Source organism: Thalassophryne amazonica, chromosome 2 (assembly GCF_902500255.1).
Source record: "Thalassophryne amazonica chromosome 2, fThaAma1.1, whole genome shotgun sequence".
Lineage (NCBI taxonomy): Eukaryota > Metazoa > Chordata > Actinopteri > Batrachoidiformes > Batrachoididae > Thalassophryne > Thalassophryne amazonica.
In genome coordinates this window covers 141,596,278-141,613,608 of record NC_047104.1, presented here as the reverse complement: position 1 = coordinate 141,613,608, position 17,331 = coordinate 141,596,278, and the positions used below count along the sequence as shown (strand labels likewise).

The 17,331-nt window shown below is 41.4% G+C and overlaps 1 protein-coding gene across 2 annotated transcripts in view; it reads left to right on the top strand.

Moving 5' to 3' along the window:
* The window catches only part of mapk6 (mitogen-activated protein kinase 6), a 51,544-nt gene that overhangs the window by 18,999 nt on the left and 15,214 nt on the right, over positions 1-17,331 (top strand). Inside the window, exons 1-3 of one of the 2 annotated variants that reach the window (XM_034195089.1) lie at positions 8,567-8,712; positions 15,930-16,759; positions 16,908-17,225. In XM_034195089.1, the coding sequence (XP_034050980.1) occupies positions 16,523-16,759; positions 16,908-17,225 (555 nt within the window). In that variant the 5' untranslated portion in view covers positions 8,567-8,712; positions 15,930-16,522. Of the gene's footprint in view, positions 1-8,566; positions 8,713-15,929; positions 16,760-16,907; positions 17,226-17,331 lie in introns of those variants that run through there. The other variant, XM_034195093.1, reaches the window with a different exon arrangement.

The window sequence follows — 17,331 nt, the reverse complement described above, 5'->3', positions numbered from 1 at the left end:
TCTCCCACACACCAATCTTCAAAAGCTTTATACACAAAAATTATTAAAAACAACTTTCTATATATCTCTATCTAGACCTCTGCCACCCTTTACTCTGCGGCTTTAAACAACCTTTTTATTCACTTAACACCAATGTGTTCTGTTTAAGTATGTATCTCTTCTTCACGTTAGACAGCTTCTCCGGCGCTGCCAGCAACTCGTATATATTATTTATTTATTTTTCTTAACAAGCTACTCTTTGAGCGTACAATATTTCATTTATTTCTACGCCTTACCGCGCCTTGCGTGCGTATCCTGTGCCTTTCTGCACTTTCTTCTACTTTTTTTTTTTCACTTACTGAGCTCCTCGTGAGCTTAATGTGCCTTTGCACTGAAAATACTCTCTTTTTCTTTTCTTATAAAAAACTCATATTACTGTGTACTTAATTACTTATTCTTCTCCCATGCCCCACAAGCGTGTATTTGGTGCCTTACTGCACTATTTTCTGCTTCATTAATTCTCATGTATTCTGCACTAACTCTTCATTCATTTTTTTTTATAGTTTTTCTCTTTTCTCAAAAAATGACGTCCTTTATTGAGCTCTTTTACTTACTGTCAGCTGTGCTACTTTGCACTTTTCTCTTTAAATCTCTTTATCACGTACGGTATTTCTACTGCGCCCCCTCAGGCGCTTATCTTGTGCTTCCTCTGCACGTATTCTCTGTTAAACTCTTTTTCTCACTTATTTCACTTCAGTCTCTGTTAAACTCTTTAAATAACCTTGTATTACCTTGTATCTATTTGTCAGTATACTCCCCTAAATTAACCCCTACAGCACATGCTATCAGCCAGCACGTTAGTAACGAATTTCAACACCAATTATTCCCCAAGCATCCAGGTTAGTTCTCCACGCACTCTTTTCCGCACCAGAGTTCATGAACATTCCTGACCTTTCACTCACACAGACATTCTTTTTCCCGGGAACATACACACCTTCTGAGCATTTTATCTACAAGGCCTGATAATTTTCAATCTTATCTTTTTTTGTCTCTTATCAATTTTCTTAGTCCAGGTTCTTTTGGGTAAGAGGCAATTAAAAAATATCACCTGTCAACTTGGGCGGAAATCCCGACTCACTCCTCCAGATCGTGCAGAAATTATAAAAGGTTTCTGCTTACCTTTTAGTCGTGATCACTGTTATTTACGATCTGGAGGGATGAGCTGGACTGCCCCAGGCTGCCGGAATGCCCCTGGACCCTCCTGGCTGGCTCGCCAAGTTCTGTCGTGGTTCGTCTTTAGTCTTCTCAGGATGTCGTCTTTTAGATAACACAAACTAATTGCAAGTGATATGCTAGAAAAGGACACAACACTTTAGAATAATTCAGCCTTAAGCAAGATAAAATGCACAGAGTTTTTAAGTTTATTTAAGCCTTTGACACAGAGCTTAGACAAACTGAGTCCTCTAGAGAGACTGAATATGTGACAACTGCGCTCATCTATTTATTGGAGACCCGCGGGCATTGCTCCTCCTTCGACTTTTTTATTTATTTCATTCCCAAGACATGGTTTTCTATTGGAAGCGTCCTCTAGTGAACCCTAAGCAGGTGTTAGGCCATTATTTCAATGTGACAAACGCTCCCATTAAAACTTGAAGGATTTACAACTGATTTTTTTAAAAGACCTTCAGCCACAGGTGCAGCTGGCCTGAGGCCCCCCGCACGTGGCCTCAGCCACAGGTGCAGCTGGCCCGAGGCCCCTGCACGTGGCCTGCGGGAAAGCACCTAAAAGGCCTTGGAAAGCCCCTGACAGACTGAATGACTAATAGAGCCCTTTTTTGGGGGTTGAACACCTGCTAGTTCAGCCAGAGGACATACAGTTCAGATCAGGACACTTGATAGTTCATCATAGTTCAAATAAGGACCTAAAAAGGCTACTCTAATATGTGCAATTTTTATTGTGTGTGTGTGTGTGTGTGTGTGTGTGTGTGTGTGTGTGTGTGTGTGTGTGTGTGTGTGTGTGTGTGTGTGTGTGTGTGTGTGTGTGTGTGTGTGTGTGTGTGTGTGTGTGTGTGTGTGTCAGAAAACCAGTCAGTATCTGGTGTGACCACATTTGCCTCACACAGTGCAACACATCTCACGGCACTGGTGCACAACCATTTTCAGATCTCTGCAGAGATGTTCAATCAGATTCAGGTCTGGGCTCTGGCTGGGCCACTCAAGGACATTCACAGAGTTGTCCTGAAGCCACTCCTTTGATATCTTGGCTGTGTGCTTAGAATCATTGTCCTGCTGAAAGATGAACCATCGCCTGAGGTTAAGAGCACTCTGGAGCAGGTTTTCATCCAGGATGTCTCTGTACAGTACTGCATTCATCTTTCCCTCAATCCTGACTAGTCTCCCAGTTCCTGCTGCTGAAAAACATCCTCACAGCATGACACTGCCACCACGCTTCACTGTAGGGATGGTGCTTGATTTCCTCCAAACATGACATCAAGCATTTCAATGTTTGTCTCATCAAACCAGAGAATTTTGTTTCTCGTGGTCTAAGAGTCCTTCAGATGCTTTTTGGCAAACTCCAGGTGGGTTGTCATGTACCTTTTACTGAGGAGTAGCTTCTGTCTGGTCTCTCTACCATACAGGCCTGATGGGTGGATTGATGGAAAGATGGTTGTCCTTCTGGAAGGTTCTCTTCTCTCCACAGAGGAATGCTGGAACTCTAACAGAGTGACCATCGGGTTCTTGTTCACTTCCCTGACTGAAGCCCTTCTCCCCTGATCGCTCAGTTTTGACAGGCAGCCAGCTCCATGAATAGTCCTGGTGGATCTGAACTTCTTCCATTTACAGATGATGGAGTCCACTGTGCACATTGGGACCTTCAAAGCAGCAGAAATGTTTCTGTACCCTTCTGCCTCAAGACAATCCTGTCTCAGAGGTCTACAGACAATTCCTTTGACTTCATGCTTGGTTTGTGCTCTGCTATGTACTGTCAACTGTTTGTCTTGTTCACCTAAACTGCATGTCTTTGGAAGCAGGAAGAAGCTGAGCACTCGGACGTAACTCACGCAAACTCCACACAGAAAGGACACAGGTGGGAAATTGTATAGCATATGACCATATTAACATGTTTTACTGTATTTGTACAAAGCACATTAAAATAATGACTTCAAATCAAAATTATGTCAGTTTAGAATTGAGAAAGCTAAATAGCAACAGGATAAAATACATTCAACAAGCAGTTAGTGTGCTTGCATCTCAAACAGGATATTACCTGTGTCGCCAACCGAATGGTCCCCCCTAAAAATCGGCCCGCCCTGCCTTCACTGTGCATGTGTCATCAGCAGCAGTTCACTGATTATCACCTTGTTTCTGCTTCAAACTGCACTCCACTCATCATCTATCTCAGCGACAGATATCTGAAGCTTTTTTACAACAATTGTTTCTGCACAAATTCAGCTTTATTTCATCATAAAAGACAGCGGACCAATCACAGCGCAGCAGCTGCACAGCAGACGTCTGACGTGCAGCTGCTGCACCCATTTCATTTCATAGCGTCAGTAGCGATTCACAGATTATCACCTTGTTTCTGCTTAAAACTGACTTTAAAATGATTTAAGATATTTTAATTTGTCATCTGATGGTTAATAATCATATTATTCCCTTTGATCACTTTGGGTGCAGAGAATCAAACTGAGATGCATGAGACGCAGACAAATTTTTTGAGGAGACCGTTCGGTCGGCAACACCGAGTCAACGCTGCCTGTATCCCTTCCTTTGTATGGTTTATACTGTCAAATTTTTAGTATCTTCTGCAAAGCTTTTTATATATTTACACTGGATTTTTACAAAAGTATTCTGGCAACCACAGCTACCATTTTCCCTCATAAAACCACAGATAATCATTATTATTATTATGAAACAGAGTGTAGAAATACAGCCACTGGCCTCAAACAGGGGTTTTAGTATTGTTGCTTTAAATGGAAATGTGCCGATGCTTTTCACGCCTCTTTTCTATTCCCTGTAGGCTAAGTGGGCGTGTCACACAGAGCAAGCAACAGTCCAGATATGGACTTCTGTGACATATGTCTCAGGAGTCTAAACCAAGTTGTTTCAAGGCTGAATTTTGCTCATAACAGAGTTGTTTCGACTTACATAGTGTCAAAGTGTCATTTTATTAGTAAACGAAGCGTGCCGCGGCCTCACTTTTATATAAATTCTGGGTCTTTTAGTGAAGCTTAGGGCTTGTGGCCGGCGATCACCTTAGTATTTCTTCTGTTTTTCTTGTTTCTTAATGCTGACAAATTATATTGTATTTGTCTTTCTGATGCTTGATTCTGCTTTTTTCTTTTCTCTGTTTGAGGTGTGACTCCATCCAGAGATGGGTGTGCTATCTGTTCCGGAAACTGTCCTGTGCACCGGCAACATTTCCTGTATGTTTGTTTTGTGAATTGTTCTGTAATTTGTGTCTGTAGCATGGCCCAAGCAGAGGGTCACCCCTTTGAGTCTGATCTGCTTGAGGTTTCTTCCTCAGAGGGAGTTTTTCCTTACCACTGTTGCTCTGGGGGTTCATAAGGTTAGACCTTACTTGTGTGAAGCGCCTTGAGGCAACCTTGTGATCTGGCGCTATATAAATGAAAATAAATTGAAATGGAAATGGAAAAGCTGTGGGAACTTGAGGGAAAACATATTTCACTGTCTGATTTTGCACTTGAAAAACACTTCTGCCTTTATAAAATTCCCTCTCAGCAACTATAGACTGACTGCACCATTTATGGAGAATCAAAACTGTGATAAATAAAATAAGGCCTGCAAGACAGAATTAAATCTGGCTCCAGTTTGCAAATCTGTGACAGTCAATTTAAAAGTCTGCGTTGGTAGCAGCCTTCAGGCACTGTGTGTCTGTGCAGGCCGTGCAGTCCCACGCGGTTCTGTGGTACACGTGGGCGCACACGTGGTGCTGCGGCAGCGCAGGTCCATTCATGCGTCCGTCTTGTTTTGTTTGGGCCGCGGAGATAATAAAGTGAGAGTGGAGCCGCTGAAGCGACAGAGAAACACGACAGATCAGCTTTAATTCACAAACCGCACAGTGACATCATCTCCACACTGGCTTGTAAAAACAAACGGAAGAAATGAGATCACCCATTTTTTTGATAATTTTGTAAAGTTTAAAAATAAATAAAAAAAAATAAAAATGCTCTTTCTGTTGCCAACGAATAGACTGACGCAGAAGCTCCTTATTATTTGTCAAATAACGCTACTTTCTCATCGCTTCCACGTTCCACGTTCTGTTGTCACGTGACCTCCAACTCACACAAGCGTGGTTTTGAATGACTCCTGATGCGTTCAGGTACTCCTCCAAAATCCAAAACGCAGAAAATACTGTATAACCGAAATTAAACAGGAGAAAGCTCCCTATATATATATAAATCACATTTCAATTTCACATATTTCTGTTTATTTTATTAAAGGCCTGCATGTGTCCTTTTGAAATTTCTGAAAAATAGTTTAAAAAATGATTAAGTGTAAACAATATGATTTACTGTTAATGCGACAATAATTGGCAACACACACAGTGCTATTAAAGTAGTAATAAAAGTATAATCTTTTCTTGTAATAGGCTGAAAAAGACTTGATATGAAGGGAAATGACAGCCTCACTTCTTTAGCTGTGCTCATTCTGAGATATTTTAATTTACTTAAAAATCTAGCTCTTAATTACACACAGTATGTCCACACATAAACGAGTGAAATAGTGAAAACACAGAACAAAATTTTATGATAAGTAAAAATTAAAGTTTAAGTGCAACATGGTGGCCAAGGGGTTGGCACGGTTCCTTCAAGATCCACTCATGTCTGTTCTCTTTTTCCAAATCAAAATACAGATTGATATTGTACCTGCTGTGGTGACCCTGAGTGAAAAAGGGAGAAGCCAAAAGAATTTACTTACTATAAAATGGCATTTAAGCACAATGCAAGAAGAAATATATTTACAAAAATATATTTGTAATAGTTGCATGTTATGTTCTTTTGATGGCTGAGACCTAATTGTGCACGACCAAAGCTCAGTTTCCTTGAGAATTGTTGTAAATATAGAAAGTTATATAAAAAAAAAGGAAAATCAAATATTATAAAGTTATTTACAAGGAAGGTCTTCATGTTTTGCCAACATTTATCCTGAATGAAGGCACATTTAATCAGTGGCTTTGCCAAGGGGGGCTTGGGGGGCTTAAGCCCCCCAATAATGAGCCAAGCCCCCCAGCCCCCCAATAATTCTGCCAATAATGTGAATAGCGACTGACATATTAATGGATATCAACTGCAGTTTTGCGCTGAGAATGTTTCAATATTGCGTAACTGAGCAAAGTGATGAATGTGTGTGTTTGGTAATCCACCAATGCTGAATCACCCTTCACAAACAGAATTTTCAGTTTTGCAAATAAACATTTATTTGTAAAAACCCCCACACAAGTTACAAATCAGAAATTTGTGCTTGTGGATCACAAAGCACGTGTACAAATCAAAGGATATTTGGGCTAGATTGGATACATACTTCATAAAGAATCACTTTTTGTATATTGTTTACAACTAAGTTTCTCAGGCTATATCTTTTACTTACTTTTATCGAATGGTTATGACCTCATGTTAAATTGGCAATAAATCTTTGATATAGATGATTTGTGTAAGGTTGATTCCATGCATTGTCTTGAGCACCATCTCAATTAATTCAGTTTATATACCTATGTGCAAGTTTTCTGAAATTGCAATCATTGAGTGATGTGTGTGTACATTGATACCACATTTTAGAGGAGCATGGCTGACTAAAAACATATACCTTGGTATTTATGAAGCAATTTACTATGTATTGTTCATTTCAATGACATTTTGTGGAGCCCCTCCAATATTTACCCCAGCTCCCCCTCAGCTCCCCCAACAAGAATTTCCTGGCGCCACCACTGCATTTAATGCAAATGTTCCATGCAGTGTGGGAAGGTGAACCAAATCCAAAGTTTCTGTGCTTCTGACACTACCTGCTACGTCTGGTTAGGTGGCCTAACAACCTTTCAGATCACTTTATGAAAATGGGTTAGTGTTTAAATTGTCTTAACTGCAAAAAAGGTCAGGAAATTGAACAGTACTTCTGGACTCATGGAACAACTTTGCATACTTCCTTAAGGCTTGTGTAATAGCTAAATTCTGATATGGTGTGGGTCCAATTCTAGAAGCTTCCAGTACTGCATAGAACATATACATTTGCTGGGTATAACATAAGCTCAACTTTATCCAAAAGGAAATTGTGTTGCCAGAGTAGTGAAACAGTAAACAGTGAACAATGTTTTTTTTACAATAAGTGCAACAAATTTATGCGAAATGACTGGAAGACATTTGCACAAGATGTTCAACAGTATTGCACATAACTCTGAGTAACTGAATAATTTTGTTCGTCATGTATTCATCCTGCAGAAGGGGGAGGAATTATACAGTGTGATTGCCACAGGTAGAAAAGACCTCCTGTGGCATCCCGTGGTGCACCTCAGTGGTCTGAGTCTATGGTCGAAGGTGCTCTGACGGGACGTCAGTGTGGCATGCAGGGAAGGGGAGATGTTGCCCAGGATGCAGCCAGCTCTCCTGATGAGCTTGTTGAGTCTGTTCCTGTCAGCTGCCTTCAGGGGTATCTTATCTATCATCAGATGAGGGGTTTCAGTCTTGCACAGTTACCGCATTTATGCAAGTCTTACACAGTAGCAGAATTGTGACATGGTCTGGGTCCAATTCTGGAATATTTCAGATTGTGTGGAACATATATATGTTGGGGGTCCTAAAAGAAACTTCATATTTGGTGGGTACATGCAGTGGAGGAGTACTTCACATGGGTTCGAAGGCCGGTGACCTTGACCTGCTTTTCAAGGTCACCAGTGGTCACAACTGTCCAATCCTTCGCCTGAAATTTGTTCGCCGCAATGTACCTCAGCACCTATTGCTCACAGAAACTTCATATTTGGTGGGTACATGCTTTGGAGGAGTACTTCACATGGGTTCGAAGGCCTGTGATCTTTACCTACTTTTCAAGGTCACCAGAGGTCACAACTGTCAAATCCTTCGCCTGAAATTTGTTTGCCGCAATGTACCTCGGCACCTATTGCTTGCAGAAACTTCATATTTGGTGGGTACATCGCTTGCAGGAGTACTTCGTATGGGTTCGAAGTCTAGTGACCTTGCCCTACTTTTATAAAATGACCAATAGTTGCATTTGTTCGAAGGCTGACGACTTTTTATGGTCACTGTTGGCCACCTCCTCTAAATAAATATAATGTCAATCTCCAATTTTTCCACTGTGCATCCCAGTTTACATCAAACACATAAGGGTTCAACCAAATACCTACCCCACACATGTACATATTACTGCACTTTACATGGAAAATTGTACTGCGCGCAGGGCATTTCGTGACAAATGTCTCTTGAAATGCTGGCATGAGTGATTGTATGATAGGTGATGGAACATACAGGTCACACACACAACAGCAAACCCAAACACAACCAAGATTCGTCAACTAAAGCTGCATCTCGATAAGAAATTTCCTTAAGATTCTCCTGGGCGCCTGAAGGCAGCATGTGACGTGTTCACTGCCCTGCCTAAATGGCTTTCGGAGCACATCCGCAGCGGTGGAGGGGAGCGGATTGCACTCGGTCCTGAGCTCTGTTTAAGGTTAAAATCAATCAGATGCGACGAATACGAACTGTGAGTAGTGTACTATATGGTTTTATGTAGTATCTGAACGTAGATTTATGGTGTTTTTGAGCGGTTTTGTCGCCGGTTTTAGTGGGTTTTATCACGCAGTCAGCCTTCGCCGACAACGACTCCTTTGTTCGCGCTATAACCGAGTTTCACTAGAAGGGCTGTGCTGGGCAGGAATTTAAAATTGTTTTAGCAATATGTAAGTTGTCAGTGTGTTGACTAGTTTATATGTAGTATTGGGGCTATTCGTAGTTGTCTAATAAATGGATTTAATCGTGTCGTTGTTTTCTGCTAGCTAGCTTCACGCCCGGCGAAGGCCACGAAGCTGTTTTTTAGCACCAAAGGCTCGAAATAACAGCGATTTTCTCCGTCTGTCTTATTTAACGTTGTCTCACAGTAATGGGTGCTAATTTTAGCTCAGCCCGTGTGCCTCATTTAAGAGTTTCTCGATATACCAGAAGAAACCGGCCCGACAAGCGCTTAAAGCGGGCGGGGACGGGTTCTTCCCCGCATGTAGACTCGAACGCCGCTTCATGCTGCTTTTAGGGGAAACTACCAAGATAGGTACGTGACCAAAAAAAATTAAAGTCAAAGGAATTGTATTGTGGTTGGAAAGGGCTTAAAGAGACCTTCAAAATGGTGTTTAAATATTTGTTATATGTCAAATATGAAGAAAGTTATGAGCATTTGAATTTCGTAAGATTCTTAAAGGGGAAAAAACAGAAGCTGCAACCGGTTTCTCATAATTTACGTCTCAAAGTAATGGTACTCTGTTAAACCTAATTATTATATCATTTAAACCTGTGATTTGCAACAATCTGCCGTTTAAACAGTTTTCTGACAGTAGTTTCCAAGCTTTAAAAACCAGCAATTTCGCCATGTCTGCTGTCGTAGCGAGTGAAGTCACCCCAGTCCAGATATCCATGCTTATTTTTTTTAATAATTAAGTGATTAGATTAAAGTTAGACCTGCCAGTGTGATGTATAGAACTGCGCAGTGCTCCCTGCTTCTCCCATTGCCCTACCTTAAAACATCGTCTCACTTACATAACTTCAGTAAGAACAGTGTGTTATGCCACTTGCGTGTATAAAAAAATTTATTACATGAACATATCAGAATTGAAATATGGGTTTTGTACAGTGGGGTGACTTCACCTGGGGTGAGTTCGCAGTGGGGTGACTTCGCTACGAACCATCTTCCGTCTTGTCGACTTGACGTTGGTTGTGGAGGAGCATAAAAATATGCGTGCGAAGGCTTTGATCACCACCAAATTTTGAAGAAAGGTAGATAATTACATTAATTAAATGTTCTGTATGATCTGAAAACCGATCTTACTCACCTTCAAGGCAAATTTCTTTGTTTTCGACGCAAAATTTCAATCACAGAATTTTCTAACTTCTACTCTTCACATGAATGTTGTTCGAAAACAAGGTTTTGTTGGTGGGGGGGATTTCAACTACGTCATAGAATAGGGGAATTCCCAATCACCAGAAATTAAACACATTCCTCAAAGTGCAAACTCAGCACTTCTGCTGAAAAGTCTCTCAGGCCAGGTACAGCTGACAGATCCACAGCAGCGGACACCATATTTAGGTCATATGTGTGTACCTACAATAAATATCATAAAATACCATTCGAAACCAATTCTCAAGTGGCAGCAAAGTTTAGTTATAGCCGTTGCTTTGACATCATTTATCAATAATAATTGGGTTTTTAAAAAACATGTTCCAGACTTCTGCAAAGTTTTGCTCCTTGGTGTTTAATCAGATGGTTTGACAGAATTTTAAACTACTATGTGCCTACGATGGACTGGGTTTTAAAGTGTTTTAAGATAAGTTCAGAAGTGTTTTAATGTGTAATTTACAGTTCTCCACCGATAGATTAGTTGTACCTTTTAACAAACTACATGAAACCGGTTTGCATACAGCGCTAAACTAGTTGAAAACTGGTTAAATACAGTTTAAGTATTCGCCAAACAGCCCTATTCTAAAATTTTTATTTAAATGTTTTTATGTCTGTACATTCTGGAAGGTTATGATTTGAAAGTGTTGAGAGTTTGGAAAACTTTAGTGTGTTCGGCATGAGCCGGAATATACTGTTATTGTATCATCTGCATGTTTTTAACTATGGCTGGATTTTCGCGTTGTAAGAATCTCCCCTTCTTGTCAGGAACTTTGACATATTTTGGCCTTTTAAGTTTTGCATAAAAAAGGTGAGGTTATTGTTAAATTTTGCAACTGTTTGTAGTGACTGAATAATTCTTCAGTTAGAAGGGCACCTAGAGGACACACACATGCCAAAGAAGTAATATTGGTGCCAGTATTTCCACCAAAAGACAGGACACTGGGCATTTTCATGGGAAAGATTGCAAAAAAACCAAGAAAAAAAATCCCATTGTCAAACATGCTCAGGAAAGTGCATGTCTTGAAGCACTTTTAATCCTGGTGTATCACAAGTGGGAGTCAAATCAAAAGCTGCTGTGTGTCCCAAGCCTCCACGTGCATGCAGAGGAGTACATTCAGGGACATGATTACTGTCTCACGTCATGTCCTTACTTTAACTGCACGTCCTTGTTCAGGAAAGCACAGATTTTAACACTAAAAGAATTTTACCATCATTGGTACATGGCTTCTTTGTCCTGTGCTTTGAGTCTTCTGATCGTTCGTAATGAAACTGAATAGTATGGCACATACTTGACTTGCAATAAGGCCTTTTATCAGCTCCCTGGTCACTGTCCAGGAAAGGACAGTTTCTCTGAATGCACTGACCGTTAGCATTAGTTAGTAATTCAGAATTGATTTTCGATTGAAAGAGCTCTTAGAAATAGACAGTGCAGATTTACAAGGTTAATCAAGTGATTCTAAAGACAGAAATTTACTTATCTGCTTTGCTCGTTAAGAGTTGGCTGACAGTTTAGCGAAGCGCTGGTCAGTAGTCGGCAGATAGCGCTGGTCTGCTCCTTTTATCTCCGGGTGATGGCGTAGCATGTGGACCTGCGTATTTGAAGTGTTTCCGAAGTACTTGACTTTCATTTTGTAGATTTTGCACACTGCATAAGTCATGTCAAGCTCCTTACGCAGCAAATAATAAAATCCAAAATGCGCTCAAACATTTGCCTTCAGCAAAGACGGTGCTGGCTGAATTAGCTCTTCGTTCACCATGCTAAGCTGCAGCTCACGAATGTTTGAAGCACGCCGGACCCTCCCCTCACGGGGACGCTGTAGTACGGAGGCCGTTGCCTGACAAACAGTACACGCAGCGAGTAAGTAAGAAAATGTTCTTAAAAATGCACCACTAGTAAGCATGTGCTTTAGAACGTGGGATTTATTGACAGCTGATACTGATTTGTGTACAAATGGCGTCTGCCTGTTTGATAACCTTGGTTTTCTTTTTCTTTTTTGGACTTGCAAACTTACAAAATTTTGTTTGTACAACAGCATTTAGAACCTTATCTTTGCACAGTTTTGATAAATGAGGGTCGGGGTCTTTATAATGAATCAGGATATGATTTTTTTGGGGGGCGGGGAATATGCCCCTCCCTGACACAACTCCAGGTCTACATAGGGAATGGGACAAAGGTGTTCCTAAACTAGGAACCTCCTGTTTTGTAGACAAATGTATGAACCACGTGCACCACCGTGTGCTAAGCTTGAAACTGAAGACGATTGTGATTCTTTGCCTACTTCCGAATTCAGTTCTTGAAATTCATATTTCCTTTACAGAGACACACGTCTTTGTCATTGAGGAAGAGCAACAGAGTGCAGCTTGATAAATGTGTTCAGCCAGTCAGCGTTGAACTGCGGTAAAGTTAAGCTCAGGTGTTGTATTACACACCAGACATTCAGGGTAGCTTCCTTCTATACTTGGAGATGACATACTACTAAATGATAATCAGTAGTGACCAGTTTAAGTAACTACCATAGACTGATTTCACGTGGTGTCAGGTTGCTGCTTGGTTGTGCTCTGCCTTGAGTTGCTGCTCTTCCCAAAGAACCATATGACAATTATTAACACCCAGTGAAACATGAAGTGTCCTTTTGATGAGCTCTGTAGCTTATTTTTTCTCATTGCTTACTGTTTGTGCTGGAGGAGTCAATTATTAATAAATGCATACTTACATTAGACATTGAGTCATTATAAACAGTATCTTTAAAATTTAATAAAGAACAACTTGCTTTTTTAAAATTCTACTTAAATTTTCATATTCTTACCCTGGAGAGGACACCTGTCTATCGCAGGGCCACATAAGCTATGTTCACATCCAGTGTTCCGGATCAGTACGGCTCGGTATTTGTGCGTTTCTACATCAAGATTTAGGAACGGGTACCAAAATAGCCAACCTGTACCGTTACACTTTTTCGGTACTCTTTGGCTGGGGTCCCAAAATCATGGGACGAAAAGGAGGTGCTAACCCGCTGCTGTGCATCAGTTGGCTAAAGTGAAAACTGCAGTGCTCACGTGACCTTTCATACAGTTCTGTTTCAGATATTTAAACCATTCACACACTGAGCAAAAAAGTCTTAAGCTTACCTGTTATGACTTTCCAGTCGGATTCATCATCATGGCCTGACAAAAATTTATTAGAGCCCGACCGATATGGATTTTTTTGAGGCCGCTAACGATATTTGGATGAAAAAAAAAATGCAGATAATCAATAAATCGGCTGATCTGCCGATAGCCGATAAATCAGCCGATATTTTTATTCTTTTTTTAATGAATAAAATGTTCTTTTTTTGACCCTTAACAAAAAGGTATGAGCTAAAAGCTGAAGCTTTGTCCTCATATTGATTAACTTTATAACAGAGAAGAATTTTCAAGTTCAAAAAATGCAATTGGAGCAGTTATGGGGCTATTCAAATGGGCTGACGAGTAAGATATCACTCCTGAAAATAATCTTTGCCATATCACGTGAGGTAAATCTGCCCTACGATTGGATTTTGGAAAACCATGTGACAGAACCAGTTCCGATTGGACACTCACATTGGGCACGTCGTCACATATCTTCTATGAGGAGTACCAAGATGGCCTATGGTGGATCTAAAGTCCGGAGTTAACTTTTCAGCAAAAAAAACTACGTTTCTATCTCATATCATTAAAAAGTTATTTACAATTTAGTAAAGCTTGGTATATGACGGCGGCGGCCCCAGAGGATTAATGGTGAACGGCAGTAATTCCCAGAACCCTTCTGGACGACCAGTGAATCTGAATGTTTCAACCTCTTAGCAGTAAACAAGTTTTTCATGCTAGAAATAAGGTCTACACAACGTGGGCTTAATAAAAAGTGTGACCGACGCAGTGAAGCACATTTGACACATTACTACATAAACTGAGTTAATCAAACTGAGTTGAACTGAAATGGGAGAAATGTGGGGTGAATGTAATCGCAAAGTTATTACAAACAACAGCCTTATAAACTTACTTGTATGCTTTTGTCAGCCGATCAGTGCAGTGTGACGGCGAACTACGGGGCCGGTGATGAACACATTTAAGCAGGGGTGTAAGCAGCTCTCAGTTGAATGGAGTTAGAGCTCCATCTACTGGACAAACGGTGCAAGGACATTTTACGTTGCAGACACAAACATTATTTCAGTAACTGTTCTGTTTATAAGAAATTATCGGCGTTCCATTGGCAAACTTTCGGCTGATAGTGAGTACTTTGAAAAGGGCTTATATCGGCTGATAATATCAGCCGGCCAATATATCGGTCGGGCTCTAAAATTTACCCACATGAAGAATCCTTATTTTGGAAAACAGCATCTGGAAATAAATAAGATCTGGAATAAAAGAAGTCCCTCTGTGTTTGTCTGCTCCTCTTTCCATGACAAAAACTCCTGTAACAGTGGAATGTGCCGTTCATTTCTAAACTGGACGCTGTCTTGATCCGGTATGTCGTCTGACTAGCACAGGAATTGCGGAAGACGTGGACATCAGCACTTTTTCGACACATTGAGACAGACGTGTGGAGGAATTCCGCGTGTCGCGGCAGAGCCGCATGGCGCAAAGCAACGCCGTGATGAAGCCTCACAGGACATGTTGGGGCGTGTCCAACTCATGCACAATTTCTCGGATACTCACACGACTGAAAAGCAACTGGAAGCCGCCTGAAAGCCGTCCTGTGAGACCAACACGGAGGTGGTTTTGTCCCGCGGCACGGCGGCACAATCCTCCGTTTCTCTTTCCATGAAAAAAAACTCCTGTAACAGTAGAATGTGCCGAAAAAGTGCTTATGTCCACGACTTCTGCCTTTTTTGTGAAAGTCAGACTACGTCCCGGATCAACAAAGCCTTCACGTTGGAAATGATCTGGTTGTTTCAGTTCTGGTTGTGGATCGGCGCTCGGAGCGTGCCGTGCTCTGATGCTGTGGGCGGTCTTTAAACTGGCTGGAGCACTCCTTAATCTGTGTAATCCCCATAAAATCATCGCTGAAAGCCATCTAAATATTCCGAATGGTGTCCAGCTGGAGGTCTTTCACAGTTTCTGGAAAAAATTGATGCAGCAAAGCTCCAAATCATTCAGACATTTATTTGCAATAAAAATCCGACGAGAGGGGTGGACCACAGCTCACACAAAGCCTGCTCACAGGCGAATGACGCACCCGACAGGCGTGAAAAAACTCACGCATGCGCACGAAGGGTCAAGCTTGGCTGATGCAATCACACGTGATTCAAATCCAAATGGTTTTTGCAAAAAATAAAAAGGTCCGATACTTTTTGGACAGACCTCGTACAATGGATGACTTAAGTGTAGCCAAATTTTTTTATTTTATTTGTTTTTAGGAAATGCAAGTATCCAGTCAGTACCCTGTATCTGCTGTTGCTCTGTATTAAATGATGTCGATCAAGCTGGGGTGCAAAAAAGGCGGGGGGGGGGGGGGGCATATGGCATATCGGGGCATCCCTGGACTGGATCTCACTGTGTATTTGGAAAATTTAGCTCAATCTTAATGTTAGCTGATTGGAGGTCTGTAGTATGGCCCAAGCAGAGGGTCACCCCTTTGAGTCTGGTCTACTTGAGGTTTCTTCCTCAGAGGGAGTTTTTCCTTACCACTGCTGCTCTGTGGGTTAGTACGGTTAGACCTTACTTGTGTGAAGCGCCTTGAGGCAACTCTGTTGTGATTTGGCTCTATATAAATGAAAATAAATTGAAATTGGGTGTAAAATCTCTCATCTGACTTTGATATTTATTCTTGCCTTTTTTCTCCTTTCTCTTCTGTTTTTCAGGTTATATTCAAGTAAAATGGAGGATAGTTTTGATTGCGACTGTGGCGAGCTTGAGCCACCTGATCACTGAGGGTGAAAATTTACTTTGAAGACTCCAGGCCAGACTAATTTCAGTTTCTTGGACCAGCAAATGAGACAGAGAAATTTGAGATAAAAATAATCAGGAAAAAGTACATCTGCCACATTTTGTATGAAGCTGCTCAGGACCAGTCATACACTGAATGTATCTGTACTGTGAGGATGCAACTACAGGCTTTCATAGTTTAATGCAATTTCAGTGGTTTGGCACCAAATCCCCCTCTGCATTCGCTTGTTAAACACTAGTCAAATAAGGGTGGAGTTAAGGATATCTACACCTCAGCTTTCAGTGAGGAAATTAAATGTGAAGTTTATCCTCTTTACACAACATGGAAAGACATTTCAATTGCTGTTTACTTCCCACCATCTGACAGTGACAGACTGGGGTGGAATCAGTGGTCATCAGTCCAGGGGTCACGTTATTTTAGTCTTCACATTACTGGGGCACTCTGCTGGATCGCATTCTTTTCATTTCAAAACTGAAACTAAACTGCTGAAGGCCCAAAACGGTTGACATGGCAGAGAAGTTTGAGTCACTGATGAACATCCATGGCTTTGACCTGGGTTCTCGCTACATGGACTTGAAGCCTCTGGGCTACGGAGGAAATGGCCTGGTGTTCTCCGCTGTTGATACCGACTGTGACAAGCGTGTAGCTGTAAAGAAAATTGTCTTGACTGACCCCCAGAGTGTGAAGCATGCCCTTCGGGAAATCAAGATTATCAGACGCCTTGACCATGACAACATTGTCAAGGTAAGGTCAAAGAGATGGCTTTGTACTTGAGTTAATCTAGTAAAGTAGCAAGCATAAGTAGCCTTTTACCTGAATTTAGTAGATGATTAGATGAACTTGCATCTAGGTTTAGTATTTCTTATATGGGCCCTTCTTGTTTATCATCCAGGTGTTTGAGACATTGGGCCCCAATGGTTGCAGGCTAACTGAGGACGTGGTGTCTCTGACAGAAGTCAATTCAGTTTACATTGTACAAGAGTACATGGAGACAGATCTGTGTCAGCTGCTGGAGAGGGGTCTTATCACAGAGGGCCACGCTAGGCTTTTCATGTACCAGCTTCTAAGAGGCCTCAAGTACATCCACTCTGCAAATGTGCTGCACCGTGACCTCAAGCCTGCCAACCTGTTTGTCAACACGGAGGACCTGGTACTGAAGATTGGGGATTTTGGGTTGGCCCGCATCATGGACCCCCACTACTCTCACAAGGTAGGCAGCAATGGCTAGTTACTACTTCTGTCCTTTGTTGCCGTCTCCTGGCCTATGTGTTCTGTGTGTATTTTTTATGGGCTTTTATGACTGAAATATTGTTTGC